Raw genomic sequence first — 16,978 nt, forward strand, 5'->3', positions numbered from 1 at the left:
TCATCGTAAATAATATATTTGTTCTTAACTGACTTGCCTAGTTAAATAAAGGTTAAATAAAATAAAGACGTTGCATTCATCAACCAATGGTTGAGTGCTACGTCATCGACTGACAGATTGCTGTAACATATGTGGTTAGCTGATAAGTAAAATACCTATCCAGGCGTTGTACGATCTTGCATGCATTAGCAACGCCTGGCTAGAGGAATGCGCCCATAGGTTGCATAGCACATTATCGACTGGGTAATTTACTGACAGAATGCTATAACATATTGTAACGAACCTGGGTTTATTAACGCGGATATCGACTCTGCCGCTTGAGCATGCTTTTGGGGCACAGTCAATAGCGCACTGGACTTCGGGATAGAAGGGCGAGGGTTCGAGACCTGCTCTGCCTGTTTCATTACAATATGATGTAGTTAGCTGATGCGTAAAATATCTTATCTTTTTTTTTTTATTAACAACAAATCAATACTGGAAGTACATGTGGGAACAGAAGTGTATATATTAATAATATACAAAGGACAATTGGGGTAGGGGGTCTTGAAATACAGTTAAATGTCTTTTTGTAAGGTAAGAAAATGTGTTGTTTTGTTTGTAAATTTACATTTGTGATTTCAGTTTATTTCTATCGTAGGTAAAGAATCCAAGAAGTACATCTCTCCACAATAGTGTAAGATCTTCATAAATGTGTTCAATTATAAATCTACTGATGTCTTGCCATAGTTTTCTTACATAAATACAATGCCAAAAAAGATGCAACACTGTTTCTGGGTGGTCATCACAAAAGGAACAATTTGAGTTGATGTTTTCCTTCAACTTCTTCATGCGTAAAATACCTATTCATGCGTTGTACGATCTGGTATGCGTCAGAAACGCCTGGGGAACGAATGTGCCCAATACTCAACATCTGGTCTTGTTTGACGTCATTACTGCCGACAGTGCAGGCGACTGCCAACGGACTGATCTACAAAGAACACTGCATCATAAATAACTACTCGTTATTATTTGTAGGTCAGGTACAGTCACAATTTACCCTTGATACATTACGGGTTTGATCCTTTCAAACACCGCCAGAGATAGAGCACGGCCTCTTTGTTCTCGAATTGAACGCGATGGACCCCAAGGCCCAATAAATGTCTGTCTTTTTCCTGCCTGTTTTCATAAAAACGGCGAAAATGTGATAAGTGAACCGGGCTCAATGCTACTAATATATTTTACTTTGATATTGAAATGTTTCGTGATGACAATCCTCAAATATTTTGAATTGTAATGTCTTCAAATATGTATAATTCTCATCAGGCTTTCGTTATAGACAGTTATTGTTTAGTTAGACACAATTTTTCCTTTGACAAGAACCGTAGCTAGCTAGCTAGGGTTTAAGTCACTATACGATTCATCTTTATTATCGTTTAGCTAAGTGATATCTAATCTGGATGGCTATTCACTTTTACACTCGCTGGCAAATAATGGTTGGGACGGTTTGCTAGCAAGCCAGGCTCTTTTAGCGAGCTAATTAAGTTAGCGTCGACGAGTTTTGGTACTCGGCGAACCTCCCCCCGCTTCATGTTCACATGAGGTCTCTCAACAACGCATTTCACTTAGCCAGTTTGCTTGCATTTAACAGTAACGAACCCCGAGACGAAGGGTCACGCTAATTAACGTTAGCAGCTCATTAGACCGGTCCGTGTCCTGTGGCTATCTTGCTACTGCTGTAGCTAGGCAAGTAGAGTAGCTCAAGCATAGCACTCTATGCTGGCTAAAAATAACCAACTCTTTGTCCCCCGTTCAGCACCCCACCAAAAGTGGTGAGCTCGCCTATTAGAGCCCGTCCACCTTACGACTTTACATACAACCAGTTGGGACTTTGTCGCTCTACATGGTCGATACAGCCAAGTCAGGACGATCGGAAGAGGTTGGAGGCACTGTAGTTTGTGAGACGAACTGGCATGAGGCATCTCTCCGGCTGGGTGTCTTCAAGTCGGGTTACCAAAGTAAACGCATTCACCTGGTTTTTTGACCGAACATCAAGCGTCATCCATGGCGTTGGCCTGTCACCAGTAGCTTGTTCCCGGCAGGGAAAACGTTAGCTATTTAACATTAACAATACTGTTTAAGGTCACCCCCTTTGTTTTGATTGTAAACTGTGAAAGAAATCCTTAAAAGTTATTCTACCACAGTGGAACATCATGTCGGAGGATAACAACGCAGACAAATTCATCAAGGTACTGTAATGTTGATTAATTTGAATACAGAACAATTGTTTTCATGTTGGATGTGCTGCTAATGTTGTCATAAGGCTAGGGCGGGGAATTGCCAGGGACCTCACGATGTTATCACGATACTTAGGTGGTTATAAGATATCTATTGCGATTCTAGCTATATGTATTGCGATTCGATGTTCCAAACATATTTCTGCAGAAGGACACGGGAGCCATGAGAGAACGATGGAAATAAGTGTTGAAAACAAAGTGGCTCCATATTTAAAAAGAACATTTGGAACCAGCTATTAAGGAAAAAGACAGACCTTTTGGTGCAGGTAGCTAGCGCAAAAATAGTAGGATATTGTCAAAATGATATGATACGATTTATCGTCAGAAATAATATCCGGATATGTAACTATCAAATCCTCCCGTCACTACATAATGCATTGGAATAAGTGTCACTTGACTGAGAAGAGTCAGATTGTACTTCAAAGACTAATGTCAGTTGTTTATTTCTATTGCAGACACATTTCGTTCCTCTTATGTTATTGTTGCTTAGAAGAAATGTTTAATGCATAACATACATTCATGCTCATTTCAAATGACACAAATCTGACATGTTTACTTTTTCTTTCATCTCACATGAAACTTGCCTGGTTTGGTTTTCCACTTAAAGGAACACTCCACTCAAAAGTATATTTTGGTATTTATTTAGTTAGTCCATAGTTGACATGGTCCCAAAATATTTGGGTCAAATCAGCAATCAAGTTTTCAAGATATGTAATTTAAAAATACAGAGAACAATAACAAGGCTATATACATGGGGTACCTGTACCTAGTCAATGTACGGGGGTACAGGTTAGTCAAGGTCATTTGCACATGTAGGTAGGGGTAAAGTGACTATGCATAGATAATAAACAGCGAGTAGCAGCAGTTTAAAAACAAGGGGGGTCAGTCAATGTAAATAGTCCGGGTGGCCATTTTATTAATTGTTCAGCAGTCTTATGGCTTGGGGGTAGAAGCTGATAAGGAGCCTTTTGGACCTAGACTTGGCGCTCCGGTGCCGCTTGCCGTGCGGTAGCAGACAAAACAGTCTGACCATTTTTTTGGGCCTAACTCTGACACCACTTGGTATATCAGTCTTGGATGGCAGGGGGAAAATGTGTGGAACTAAAGGGTTAGCTAAGGCGTATTGAGCAGGGCTAGAGGCTCTAAAGTGAAATAAGGCGATAATCACTAACCAAAACAGTAATGGACAAGGCATATTGACATTAGGGAGAGGCATGCGTAGCCGAGTGATCATAGGGGTCCAGTGAGTAGCTCGGCGGGCTGGAGACACGGCGAATCAGACAGCTAGCGGGCCGGGGCTAGCAAGCTAGCAGAAGGACCTTAGAGGGACGTAGCGACGGAAGAGGTCTGTTGTAGCTGTTACGTCGGCAGAGTAGTCGTGATGGATTAGCAGGGCTCCGTGTGGTAAAAGGGTCCAGGTTAATTGGCAAAATAGGTATAGTGGCCAATGAATTTGTCCGATGGGCCTCTTCAGCTAACATTCCGATATGCTCTAGACAGTTAGCGGGCCGCGGCTAGCAGATGGGCATTCAGGGGACATCGCGACGGAGGTGCCAGTTGAAAAAACCCCTCGGGCAGATTACGTCGGTAGTCCAGATGTGATGCATCGGCGGGGTTCCGTGTCGGCAGTGAAAGGGGTCCAGGCCAATTGTCAAAATAGGTATTGTAGCCCAAGGAGTGGCTGATGGACCTCTTCGGCTAGCCGGGAGATGGGCCTAGCAAAGGCTAGCGCCAGGCTAATTGGTTCTTGCTTCTGGACAGCGACGTTAGCCAGGAGTGGCCACTCGGATAGCATCTAGCTAGCTGCGATGATCTAGGTGAAAAGGTTCAGAGCTTGCGGTAGGAATCCGGAGATATGGAGAAAAGAAAGTCAGATTTGCTCTGGTTTGAGTCGTGCTGTGCAGACTGGCAAGAGTTGCCCAGGCTAAAGGTTAGCTGATGACTGCTAGCAGTGGCTAGCTGACTACTAGCTAGTAGCTGGCTAACTTATGTTGGGGGTTCCGGTTCAAAAGTAAAGAAAATAGCAGATCCATACCACATTGGATGAGGCGGATTGCAGGAGAGTATGTTGAGGTTAAGAAAAATATAAAAAATATATGCGAAGTAAAAAGATGGGCCAAGACGAGGACAAAGACGTCTGACTGCTACGCCATCTTGGATGATAATGACAGAATAGGACCCAAAGTTTGGTGACCCTAATTAGATGGCTCTCTCCTTGAGTGTTGGGGGCAGGGTTTGGTGTAGTTGGGGGCAGGGCTTGGTGTAGCTCGGGACAGCAGGTAGCCTAGTGTTTAGATCGTTGGGCCAGTAACCGAAAAGTTGCTGGATCGAATCCCCGAGCTGACAAGGTAAAAATCTGTCGTTCTGCCCCTGAACAAGGCACTGTTCCCCGGTAGGCCGTCATTGTAAATAAGAATTTGTTCTTAACTGACTTGCCTAGTTACATTTAAAAAAATAGTTTGGGGCAGGGTTTGATGTAGTTAGGGGCATGCAGGAGAGGGAGAGCGATGACTGAAGAAGCAAATGGAGTAAACTACAAAAACAGACATTGCGTATCACATTTAACAAACCAAACATTGAAATACCGTTATAGAAGGTAAAGTAAAAACCCAAACCAGTATGTGCATCAATACCGGTGTGTATAGTAAAATACAGTATATCGCCGAGCCCTACCCAACCCATGACCTATCTATCAATGTGTTTAGTTCAGTTTTTCATTTGCTACATATCAGGACAATGTTTTTTGTGCTTTTTACACTACAGTCCTTTTTCTGGAATAGATTACATTTAAGTGTGACATTAAACCTCTGGAATGTGATGTCATGGTCAGAATAATGAGTAGCTAACTACTGCATCAAGCACCCTCAAGCTCAAGGTAGTACGGGTATTGTGTCACAGTGCTGACTTTTGCCCGTTGCCTGCAGCAAAAGCCTCTATCCCGTCCTCTGGCTAGGCAGAGTACTTTAGGATTTTAGTTACCTCGGTGTAACAAGGGCCTAGCCGTGCGGCCCTACCAACCCTTCTGTTCATTCGTACCTGCCCTTGGCGTGAGTTGGGTTTGTTCCTTCGTTCATGTTGTCACTCCCTTATTTCCCCGGTCTAGTATGGGGCCTTGGATAGATGAGTACTTTAGTACTTTATGTTTATAGATTCTTCCTATACTCCCTTAACCCGTCTCTTCCTCTCTTGTATACCAATACCTAATAACTAATCTTCTGTTAGTTATTATGCTCGTCAGCTAGTAGTCACTTGGAAACTAGTATTGTTATATGTTTGACTTTTCCAAAGATATATTATTGTCCCCACAATGAAATATTCTTTAGTGCTATCACTTTAACCTATAACCAGGGTCACTTTTCGTTCAGTGAGAGTGTCAAAGGCGTTTTCTCTCCAGATAGTTTCTCTGGCCTAGTTGTCAAAGTTTTTATTAGTTGTCAAAGCTTTTAAAAAGCTAGTTGTCAAAGCTTTTATTAAGTCACTCTGTTTTTTGTCTTATACATGTTATTACAGTTAAATGGTTATACAGTCCTAATACATCAATAATGCTCAATCAATCCTTAATGCGTTATGCTATGCCAGATACTATTGCAAATATAAATCAGCTTAAACACTTCTTCTTACTCTTAAACAAAGCAAATAACAATATATTTACCTTAAAGCTCTATTCCCTTGGTCCTTCCCGAAACTGGTGTCTATCAATCTCTTATTGTCTCCAAATTTCTTATGGTTACACTTTTCACTGCCTACTGCCTAGATATTGACCCCTTTCTAATGACCCTTGGCTCTCTACGAGGCTTACTTATATCTGGGCTTTTTCAATCCTTCAAATTGAAATTGTCTCTGGTACTCCAAAAGATAGAACTTGTTGCTCTCCAGGAGATTTCTCTCCTACACAACTGCGTCCTTTTACTTTTAAATGGAGTGATTTCCCAGGATACAACACAATTCTCAAGATATACCAGTCAATATATTGCTCCTGCCTTAATGTGAAAGTAGTCAATACAAGCAGTGTATAGTGAAAAGTAATTTACCTTGTCTGATGATTCTCTATGATGTCCAAATCATGTGTGTTGAGGATCATACCCTAGGCACTGACCTCTCCTTCTTTTATACCTCTCTTTAGACGCTCAGTTTGGGGGAAGACACTTAGGAGTGCAATCAATTTGTCACGTTTTGCCACTACTACTTCTCTTGTAGCATGCTCAAATTTTTTCGGTGGGACTCAGTCCAAAGTTAAGTCTTTCAGCACTGATGCCCATATATCTTCTTCCGCTGGGGCGTCAGTTTGGTCGAGCGGTTCATACCACTCTCCCTCAGCCTTCATGCTGATTGGTTCTTGTTTTATGTCTAGCTCTTTTTGAACCTGTTCATTTGTCTCCTCATACCACTCTTCCTCAGTCTTCATGTCGAGGGGTTCTTGTTTTATGTCCAGTTATTTTAGGTCTTGTTCATTTGGCTCCCTCTGCTGGTTGATTTCCGTTGTGGCAGTCATTCCCCAGTCTATAACTGGTCCTAGGGCCCACGGGGGTAGCTCTGGATCTGGCCTGATTTCTAGGGGAGGGGTCTGATTTCTTTTACTTTTTGTTACAATTGTTATCCCAAATTTAGACAGCTTTATGAATTATTTCATTTATTCTAAGGGCACTCCATTGCGACAGCTTGTCCGATAAGTCATGGTCCAATGACGGGACATGCTGCTAGCAGGTACAATGTCCAAAACTATATCCATAATTTATAGAAGGTTCTGATTCGAGAGGCGCCGTTTGCATTGCCGAGCAGTGAACAAGAAAATATGAAATAAATGTTTTGGTCTGGCTTTGCGCGGACATGTTTCCTCTACTTGGAATCCATTTTCGAAATAATTAAAAAAGGTGCCTAAGTTTGGGCTAGGGTATTATAGACTAATTAGCCTGCCAGATGCTTTTAGCTGGAGACACTTTAATGTATTAAGGCTATGTACCGCTTTCCTCTCTCCAGGTCTGTTAAATGTTACCCAGCCAGCCTCCCAGTGTGGACCTCTAATAATCCCCAGACAACCCCTCAGCTGCCTGGCCTAGTCTCCCCCGCTCTTCTCCACTACTCTTAGTGTGTCATTGGGCATCCATATCAGCCATAATATCCGATCCAAGTGGCGCCTGCTCACACAGCTGGGTTAGAATCTGCTAAGGATGGGAGAAGGGAGGGAGGGTGGGTTTTTGGAATAGCCTAGCACTGAGAATTGGAACACAGCTTGAGCCTGACTGCACACCAAAAGCTTCAAGGGCCAGAACGGTCCACTAGACTGAAAAGGAAATGCTTCAAGTGACAATTGAGTTTTCCCTAAGCATTTAGGCTTTTAAAAACAACTTCTCTTGCTGTTTGTCAAATATGCCCTAGCTAGCCATAGGATAGTGGAAGCAGAGCCCAGAGGTAAGGGATAGGTCATCTCTGGTCCAAGAAAAACCTTGAGTAATTGTTATGCGTTACAATTCCGCCCAAATGTCAACACAACAGGAGCTTGACCTAGCAAAAGAGGGATTAGCCAATATTAACTGTGAATAGGGATGCTGCTGCCTACACTTGTTTAGTGTGTGACATTTTCCAATATCTATCTCTTGTGTTTGTCCTCCTCTCCCTCTCTTAGGAGACCTCCATCTTGGAAGAGTACAACATTAACTGGACACAGAAGCTCGGGGCAGGGATCAGTGGACCTGTTAGGTGAGCATTGTTCTATCAGAGTTTGCCCTATTTTGCGTAGTTTGCCCAGGGATACTAACTAATTTGTGCAATGTAGGATATGCATAAATTATTGCATATTAGGCCTAAATGCAGATGAGGTTGAAGAGTGGTCCTCCAGAGGAGTCCAGTGCTCTTAGACTGGATGGGACTAGTGTTAAAGGTGGTGTCACTCAGTGTGTTTACAGTGTTAGGGCTGGGAATTGCCAGGGACCTCACGATACAATATTGTGCCAATACGATATGTATTGTGATTCTCACAATTCTATATACTCCGATTCGATACTGCAAACTTCTACAGATGCACCATCAATAGCATTCTGTAGGGCTGCATCGCCACCCGGTACGCAAACTATACCGCCCACAACCACATGACTCTACAGAGGGTGTTCCGGTCTGCCCAACGGATCACCGGGGGTAATCTGCCTGCCCTCCAGGACATCTACAGCACCTGGTGTCATAGGAAGGCCAAGAAGATCATCAAGGACCTGAGCCACGGCCTGTTCACCATTCTACCATTCAGCAGACAGAGACAGTGCAGGTCTATCAACGCCGGGACCGAGAAACTAGAAAACAGCTTTGATCTCCAGGCCATCAGTCTGTTGAACTAGCCAACCACCGCTTGGGTAGTCTGCCTGGCAACTTAGACTGCTGCGCCATGTATTTATTTATTTTATTTTTATTTCACCTTTATTTAACCAGGTAGGCAAATTGAGAACACGTTCTCATTTACAGTTGCGACCTGGCCAAGATAAAGCAAAGCAGTTCGACACATACAACAACACATAGTTACACATGGAGTAAAACAAACATACAGTCAATAATACAGTGAAAAATAAGTCTATATACAATGTGAGCAAGTGAGGTGAGATAAGGGAGGTGAAGGCAAATAAAATATATATATAAATAAAAATATAAAAAAAGGCCATGGTGGCGAAGTAAATACAATATAGCAAGTAAAAAACACTGGAATGGTTGGTTTGCAGTGGAAGAAGGTGCAAAGTAGAGATAGAAATAAAGGGGAGCAAAATAAATAAATACAGTAGGTAAAGAGGTAGTTGTTTGGGCTAAATTATAGATGGGCTATGTACAGGTGCAGTAATCTATGAACTGCTCTGACAGCTGGTGCTTAAAGCTAGTGAGGGAGATAAGTGTTTCCAGTTTCAGAGATTTTTGTAGTTCGTTCCAGTCATTGGCAGCAGAGAACTGGAAGGAGAGGCGGCCAAAGGCAGAATTGGTTTTGGGGGTGACCAGAGAGATATACCTGCTGGAGCGCGTGCTACAGGTAGGTGCTGCTATGGTGACCAGCGAGCTGAGATAAGGGGGGACTTTACCTAGCAGGGTTTTGTAGATGACCTGGAGCCAGTGGGTTTGGCGACGAGTATGAAGCGAGGGCCAGCCAACGAGAGTGTACAGGTCGCAGTGGTGGGTAGTATATGGGGCTTTGGTGACAAAACGGATGGCACTGTGATAGACTGCATCCAATTTATTGAGTAGGGTTTTGGAGGCTATTTTGTAAATGACATCACCGAAGTCGAGGATTGGTAGGATGGTCAGTTTTACAAGGGTATGTTTGGCAGCATGAGTGAAGGATGCTTTGTTGCGGAATAGGAAGCCAATTCTAGATTTAACTTTGGATTGGAGATGTTTGATGTGAGTCTGGAAGGAGAGTTTACAGTCTAACCAGACACCTAGGTATTTGTAGTTGTCCACATATTCTAAGTCAGAGCCGTCCAGAGTAGTGATGTTGGACAGGCGGGCAGGTGCAGGCAGCTATCGGTTGAAGAGCATGCATTTAGTTTTACTTGTATTTAAGAGCAATTGGAGGCCACGGAAGGAGAGTTGTATGGCATTGAAGCTCGCCTGGAGGGTTGTTAACACAGTGTCAAAAGAAGGGCCAGAAGTATACAGAATAGTGTCGTCTGAGTAGAGGTGGATCAGAGACTCACCAGCAGCAAGAGCGACATCATTGATGTATACAGAGAAGAGAGTCGGTCCAAGAATTGAACCCTGTGGCACCCCCATAGAGACTGCCAGAGGTCCGGACAACAGACCCTCCGATTTGACACACTGAACTCGATCAGAGAAGTAGTTGGTGAACCAGGCGAGGCAATCATTAGAGAAACCAAGGCTGTCGAGTCTGCCGATGAGGATGTGGTGATTGACAGAGTCAAAAGCCTTGGCCAGGTCAATGAATATGGCTGCACAGTATTGTTTCCTATCGATGGTGGTTAAGATATCGTTTGTGACCTTGAGCGTGGCTGAGGTGCACCCATGACCAGCTCTGAAACCAGATTGCATAGCGGAGAAGGTATGGTGGGATTCGAAATGGTCGGTAATCTGTTTGTTGACTTGGCTTTCGAAGACCTTAGAAAGGCAGGGTAGGATAGATATAGGTCTGTAGCTGTTTGGGTCAAGAGTGTCCCCCCCTTTGAAGAGGGGGATAACCGCAGCTGCTTTCCAATCTTTGGGAATCTCAGACGACACGAAAGAGAGGTTGAAAAGGCTGGTAATAGGGGTGGCAACAATTTCAGCAGATAGTTTTAGAAAGAAAGGGTCCAGATTATCTAGCTCGGCTGATTTGTAAGGGTCCAGATTTTGCAGCTCTTTCAGAACATCAGCTGACTGTATTTGGGAGAAAGAGAAATGGGGAAGGCGTGGGCGAGTAGCAGAGGGGAGGGCAGTGCTGTTGACCGGGGTAGGGGTAGCCAGGTGGAAAGCATGGCCAGCCGTAGAAAAATGCTTATTGAAATTCTCAATTATAGTGGATTTGTCGGTGGTGACAGTGTTTCCTATCTTCAGTGCAGTTGGAAGCTGGGTGGAGGTGTTCTTATTCTCCATGGACTTTACAGTGTCCCAGAACTTTTTTGAGTTTGTGTTGCAGGAAGCAAATTTCTGCTTGAAAAAGCTAGCCTTGGCTTTTCTAACTGCCTGTGTATATTGGTTTCTAGCTTCCCTGAAAAGTTGCATATCATGGGGGCTGTTCGATGCTAATGCAGAACGCCATAGGATGTTTTTCTGTTGGTTAAGGGCAGTCAGGTCAGGAGAGAACCAAGGGCTATATCTGTTCCTGGTTCTAAATTTCTTGAATGGGGCATGCTTATTCAAGATGGTGAGGAAGGCATTTTAAAAAAATATCCAGGCATCCTCTACTGACGGGATGAGATCAATATCCTTCCAGGATACCTCAGCCAGGTCGATTAGAAAGGCCTGCTCGCTGAAGTGTTTCAGGGAGCGTTTGACAGTGATGAGTGGAGGTCGTTTGACCGCTGACCCATTACGGATGCAGGCAATGAGGCAGTGATCGCTGAGATCTTGGTTGAAAACAGCAGAGGTGTATTTGGAGGGCAAGTTGGTTAGGATGATATCTATGAGGGTACCCATGTTTACGGAATTGGGGTGGTACCTGGTAGGTTCATTGATAATTTGTGTGAGATTGAGGGCATCAAGCTTAGATTGTAGGATGGCTGGGGTGTTAAGCATGTTCCAATTTAGGTCGCCTAGCAGCACGAGCTCTGAAGATAGATGGGGGGCAATCAGTTCACATATGGTGTCCAGAGCACAGCTGGGGGCAGAGGGTGGTCTATAGCAGGCGGCAACGGTGAGAGACTTGTTTTTAGAGAGGTGGATTTTTAAAAGTAGAAGTTCAAATTGTTTGGGAACAGACCTGGATAGTAAAACCTGCATCTTTGCAGTAGATTGCAACACCGCCCCCTTTGGCCGTTCTATCTTGTCTGAAAATCTTGTAGTTAGGGATGAAAATGTCAGAATTTTTGGTGGTCTTCCTAAGCCAGGATTCAGACACGGCTAAAACATCTGGGTTGGCAGAGTGTGCTAAAGCAGTGAACAAAACAAACTTAGGGAGGAGGCTTCTAATGTTAACATGCATGAAACCAAGGCTATTACGGTTACAGAAGTCATCAAAAAAGAGCGCCTGGGGAATAGGAGTGGAGCTAGGTACTGCAGGGCCTGGATTCACCTCTACATCACCAGAGGAACAGAGGTGGAGTAGGATAAGGGTACGGCTAAAAGCTATGAGAATTGGTCGTCTAGAACGTATGTATGTATGAAGAGACATTGAACACTGGTCATTTTTACAATGTTTACATAGTTTTATCCACTTTATATGTATACTGAACAAAATTATAAATGCAACAGGTAAAGGGTTGGTCCCATGTTTCATGAGCTGAAATAAGGGTATGTATATACACTACCGTTCAAAAGTTTGGGGTCACTTGGAAATGTCCTTGTTCTTTGAAGAAAAGCTGATTTTAAAAATAATAATATATATATAAAAATAAATAGAGCATTAAAATAACATCAAATTGATCAGAAATACAGTGTAGACATTGTTAATGTTGTAAATGACTATTGTAGCTGGAAACGGCTGATTTTATAAAAATTTAAATAAAAAAATTTATGAAATATCTACAGAGGCGTACATAGGCAGGCCCATTATCAGGAACCATCACTCCTGTGTTCCAATGGCACGTTGTGTTAGCAAATCCAAGTTTATCATTTGAAAAGGCAAATTAATCATTAGAAAACCGTTTTGCAATTATGTTGGCACAGATGAAAACTGTTGTTTTCAATCAATCTACACACAAATACCACATAATAACAAAGCAAAAACAGGTTTTTAGAAATTTTTGCAAATGTCTACAAATAAATAAACTATGACATTTACATAAGTATTTCGACTCTTTCCTCAGTACTTTGCTGAAGCACCTTGGCAGCGATTACGGCCTTGAGTCTTCTTTGGTATGATGCTACAAGCTTGGCACCGGTATTTGGGGAGTTTCTCCCATTCTTCTCTGCAGATCCTCTCAAGCTCTGTCAGGTTGGATGGGGAGTGTCGCTGCACAGCTATTTTCAGGTCTCTCCAGAGATGTTCAATCGGTTTCAAGTCCGGGCTCTGGCTGTGCCACTCAAGGACATTCAGAATCTTGTCCCGAAGCCACCCCTGCTTTGTCTTGGCTGTATGCTTAGGGTCGTTGTTCTGTTGGAAGGTGAGCCTTCGCCCGAGTCTGAAATCCTGAGCGCTCTGGAGCAGGTTTTCATTAAGGAGCTCTCTGTACTTTGCTCTGTTCATCTTTCCCTCGATCCTGACTAGTCACCCAGTCCCTGCCGCTGAAAAACATACCAGTCCCTGCCATCATCTTTCCTCCAGACGTGATGCTTAGCATTCAGGCCAAGGAGTTAAATCTTGGGTTCATCAGACCAGAGTATTGTTTCTCATGGTCTGAGAGTCCTAGGACCTGATGAAACCTGACACCATCCCTACAGTGAAGCGTGGTGGCAGCTGTGGGGATGTTTTTCCAGTGGCAGGGACTGGTAGACTAGTCAGGATCGAGGGAAAGATGAACGGAGGAGTGTATCATAAAGTCCTGATTGGTGGAGTGCTGCAGAGATGGTTGTCCTTCTGGAAGGTTCTCCCCTCCAGAGGAACTGGGCGACCAGCTCTAGGAAGAGTCTTGGTGGTTCCAAACTTTTTCCATTTAAGAATGGAGGAGGCCACAGTTTTTTTGGCGACCTTCAATGATGCATACATTTTTTGGTACCCTTCCGCAGATCTGTGCCTCGACACAATCCTGTCTCAGAGCTCTACGGACAGTCCTCATAGCTTGGTTTTTGTTCTGACATGCACTGTTAACTGTGGGACCATTTTATATAGACAGGTGTGTGCCTTTCCAAATCATGTCCAATCAATTGAATTTACCACAGGTGGACTCCAATCAATTTGTATAAACATATCAAGAATGATCAATGGAAACAGGATGTACCTGAGCTCAATTTCAAGTCTCATAGCAAAGGGTCTGAATACCTATGTAAATAAGGTATTTCTGTTTTTATTCGTAATACATTTGTAGAAACAAAGTCTAAAAACCTGTTTTTGCTTTGTCTTTATGGGGTATTTTGTGTAGATTAAGGCTTTAAAAAAATTTAATCCATTTTAGATTAAGTCTGTTTTTTTTTACCATCACCATGTTGCTAACCCAGTCGGTGGGCTCTGTGACAGTGGCTAGGTGGCCATCCCTCTCATGTTTGTCCACTGCCTTCAGGCCTCTACAATCTCAGTCAATTCTGTGTGCTCCCCTGACCACACACTCTGTTCTCCACAGTCATACTTAGTTCATTGTCTCACCTGAATATAGCTTCAGTTTGGTTTTGCTGGAGATAAGGTTAATCTTGTCCTTTATGCTCATCATGTCACAGGTTGCTCCCGAGTCTAATTGACACTGCTTTACTCCATTGTGCAGTTGTAGGTTGACTATACGTTTTTTTCCCCCTGTGCATGCATTGCTCCTGGTTGAATAGATATGTCCAGTTCCTCTTCCAGGGCTGCGGTATCCACTGTGTTTAGTTGGCACAAGGCTTGTTTCTTCATGCACATTTTAGCAAATTGATTTACAATTTCACACAGACGTCAAGCCTTACCATAGGCTGGGCATAGCTCCCGTCCTCGCCTGTGATTGTTGCTGCAGTATCTGCATGTCCCAGGGCTTTCCCCTCCTGCACTCAATTGATGTTTTTTATTTTTCTTGCTTAAGTGTAGACCGCCATCCGTTGATGCTGTTGTCCCCTGATCTGTCCTGCGTCATTGCTTTCATTCTCCTATCTGTCAACACTGCAGCCAGGCAGATCTCAATGGCAGAGGCTGGAGTGAGACCACGTTCTCAGAGGAGGAGGCGGCGGCAACAACGACGTGCACCCTCATCAGCAATCCCAAACACCACTCTGTCCCTTATCAGCTCATCTTTTAATTGTCCATAGTCACAGAGGCTGCTTTCTCTTAATCAGGTCACAAAAGCATCAATTGACTCACCCTCTTGTCTGCAGGTGCTGAAAATGAAGCGTTCAAAGATAAATAAAATATACAGTTTAAAGGATCTCTCGAGGGCAATTTAGAATAGCTGCAATGTCCTTTTCCTGATCTGCTGTTATATACAAGTGTTTGTAGATGGGATGAGACTCGCTGCCCATCACTCTTCTCAGTGTTGCTGTCTGCACTTCAGCTGATTTGTCGTATAATCCAGAGGCTAGCAGATCGTCTTCAAACTCGGCCTTATAATGAACCCAGTTATTGCCTAAATCGGCAGTCGTTTTCATTTCATTTGGCGGCGGGATGTTGGTAGCCATGCTGACACTGTATGCAAGCTAGTTAACGAGGAACACATGGCTAGTTAACTAGCTTGCTCCTAATGCTGATGCCAAAACCTTGATATCCTAAAGTACTTACAGCAGCAGTGCACTACAGACACCAGCAACGTGATGTACACTTATTTTGGGTTCAGTTACTTCTGACACCATGTTTGTGTGATAATAATGGCTTGGACTCAGAGCTTTGAGAATACTTCAGTCATGTTAACATGGAAACCATGGAATGCCGGGACGGCCCAGAATGCAACCATAGTACATAAGGTGCAGTACACCTGAAGGCCAATAGGTGGGGACCTAGTCCCTCTATCAGGTGGACTACTCCCTGTAACATGTCTGTCTCTGGTATTTCACTCCTACTGATCTTTGGTTGAAGCAAAATGTACCTCCAGGATAGGCTAGGTTTTATTCGTAGTGTAATCTCAGTTTAGGAGCAGAGGTTTTGATTGAATGTTTTGGTCCTTGTTGGGGACTGTCTTTATTTGTTTCTAGGAACAAATTGTAGCCTACTAGCCTAGTACTGGTATTAGGCCTACTTTTATTTAAATCTGCAAAATGTAACTTTTTGGGCGACCCGACCAAATGTGAGTTATAGATCTGTAATTCTCATTGAAAGCAAGTCTAAGAAGCAGTAGATCTGTTCAGTGTGCGCCATATCTATGCTTTCCATTAAGTTTTTGCGTCTTTAACTTTCAGTTTTGTACACCAGCTGAAAATACAATATTTTTTTATTGCGAAAAATATATCTTACTGCAGTTTAGATGGTAAAATGATTCTCTACACAATGACTGCTTGTTTTGTAACAAACTGAAAGTAGGCAACTCTTCCAATTTTACCAACAGGAAATGGCGGAGCGATTTCTGCATATTGCACATTTAACTTAATAATAGAGTGGACTACCGTGCACCATGAAAAACTGCCTCAGTATTTTTATATTGTCAAATGTTTTCCTTGAAATGTTTATTTTCCCCTCCAAAGAGTTTGTGTGAAGAAGTCGACTCAGGAACGATTGGCCCTGAAAATCCTTATTGATCGTCCCAAGGCCCGAAATGAGGTTTGAACCATTGTTTTGCCTTTCTGATTGTCTTTTGTACGTCCTTGTCTGTTTGTCGTCTGCGCTCTAGGTGTCTGTTTGGTCAGCGTTGAATCTCCTGTGTTGTCCTTTGGAACGTAGACAAAGACATCCTATTCCCTATGTAGTGCATTACTTTTAACCAGGGCTCTAGGGCTAAAAATAGTGCACTATATAGGGAATAGTGTTCCATTCGGGGGAATGCACTTTGTCTCGTCTTTCATCATTGTGTGTCTTCTTGTCTTCACTCTTCAACTAATAATACAAAAGCACCTCCAATAACTGCAGTTGATCAGCTGTGTGAGGTGAAGTCGAAACGAGCAATGCAGTCACATGCCGCCCCCCCCTCCCAAATTGACCCACTACTACTGTTTACTTTGTCCGTCAGGCATCTTACTGAGTCTACCTTTTAACTCCCTGTTCTGTCCATGATTCAGGTGCGGCTCCACATGATGTGTGCTACACACCCCAACATCGTGCAGATTATGGAGGTGTACGCCAACAGTGTGCAGTTTCCTCACGAATCCAGTCCAAGGTGAGGAAGGAGCAAGTCCAATGTACCAGCACATATAACATGTTATTGACGGGCTCATTTGAAACACATGTGAGTGTTATCGAATTGCTACATAGTGTATTTACACGTGTTATGCTCCTGCACCTAGTGTTCGTGCATCTGTTTAAATGTAACAATAGGTAACCATGTCATTCACAGATGTAACAACGAAACAAAAACTTTACCCCAGATTTGAGTAGAGGAAAA

At 43.2% G+C, this 16,978-nt stretch overlaps 1 protein-coding gene across 3 annotated transcripts in view; it reads left to right on the forward strand.

The window, feature by feature from the left end:
• Positions 1 to 209: 209 nt before the first annotated feature.
• LOC129825939 (MAP kinase-activated protein kinase 5-like) overlaps positions 210 to 16,978 on the forward strand; it is a 28,070-nt gene continuing 11,301 nt past the window's right edge. For 2 of the 3 annotated variants that reach the window (XM_055886076.1, XM_055886077.1), the window contains exons 1-4: positions 2,099 to 2,225; positions 7,897 to 7,970; positions 16,125 to 16,200; positions 16,656 to 16,753. In XM_055886076.1, coding sequence (XP_055742051.1) covers positions 2,190 to 2,225; positions 7,897 to 7,970; positions 16,125 to 16,200; positions 16,656 to 16,753 — 284 coding nt within the window. In that variant the 5' untranslated portion in view covers positions 2,099 to 2,189. Of the gene's footprint in view, positions 574 to 2,098; positions 2,226 to 7,896; positions 7,971 to 16,124; positions 16,201 to 16,655; positions 16,754 to 16,978 lie in introns of those variants that run through there. The other variant, XM_055886078.1, reaches the window with a different exon arrangement.

The sequence above is a fragment of the Salvelinus fontinalis genome, chromosome 28, assembly GCF_029448725.1.
Source record: "Salvelinus fontinalis isolate EN_2023a chromosome 28, ASM2944872v1, whole genome shotgun sequence".
NCBI classification, from domain to species: Eukaryota; Metazoa; Chordata; class Actinopteri; order Salmoniformes; family Salmonidae; genus Salvelinus; species Salvelinus fontinalis.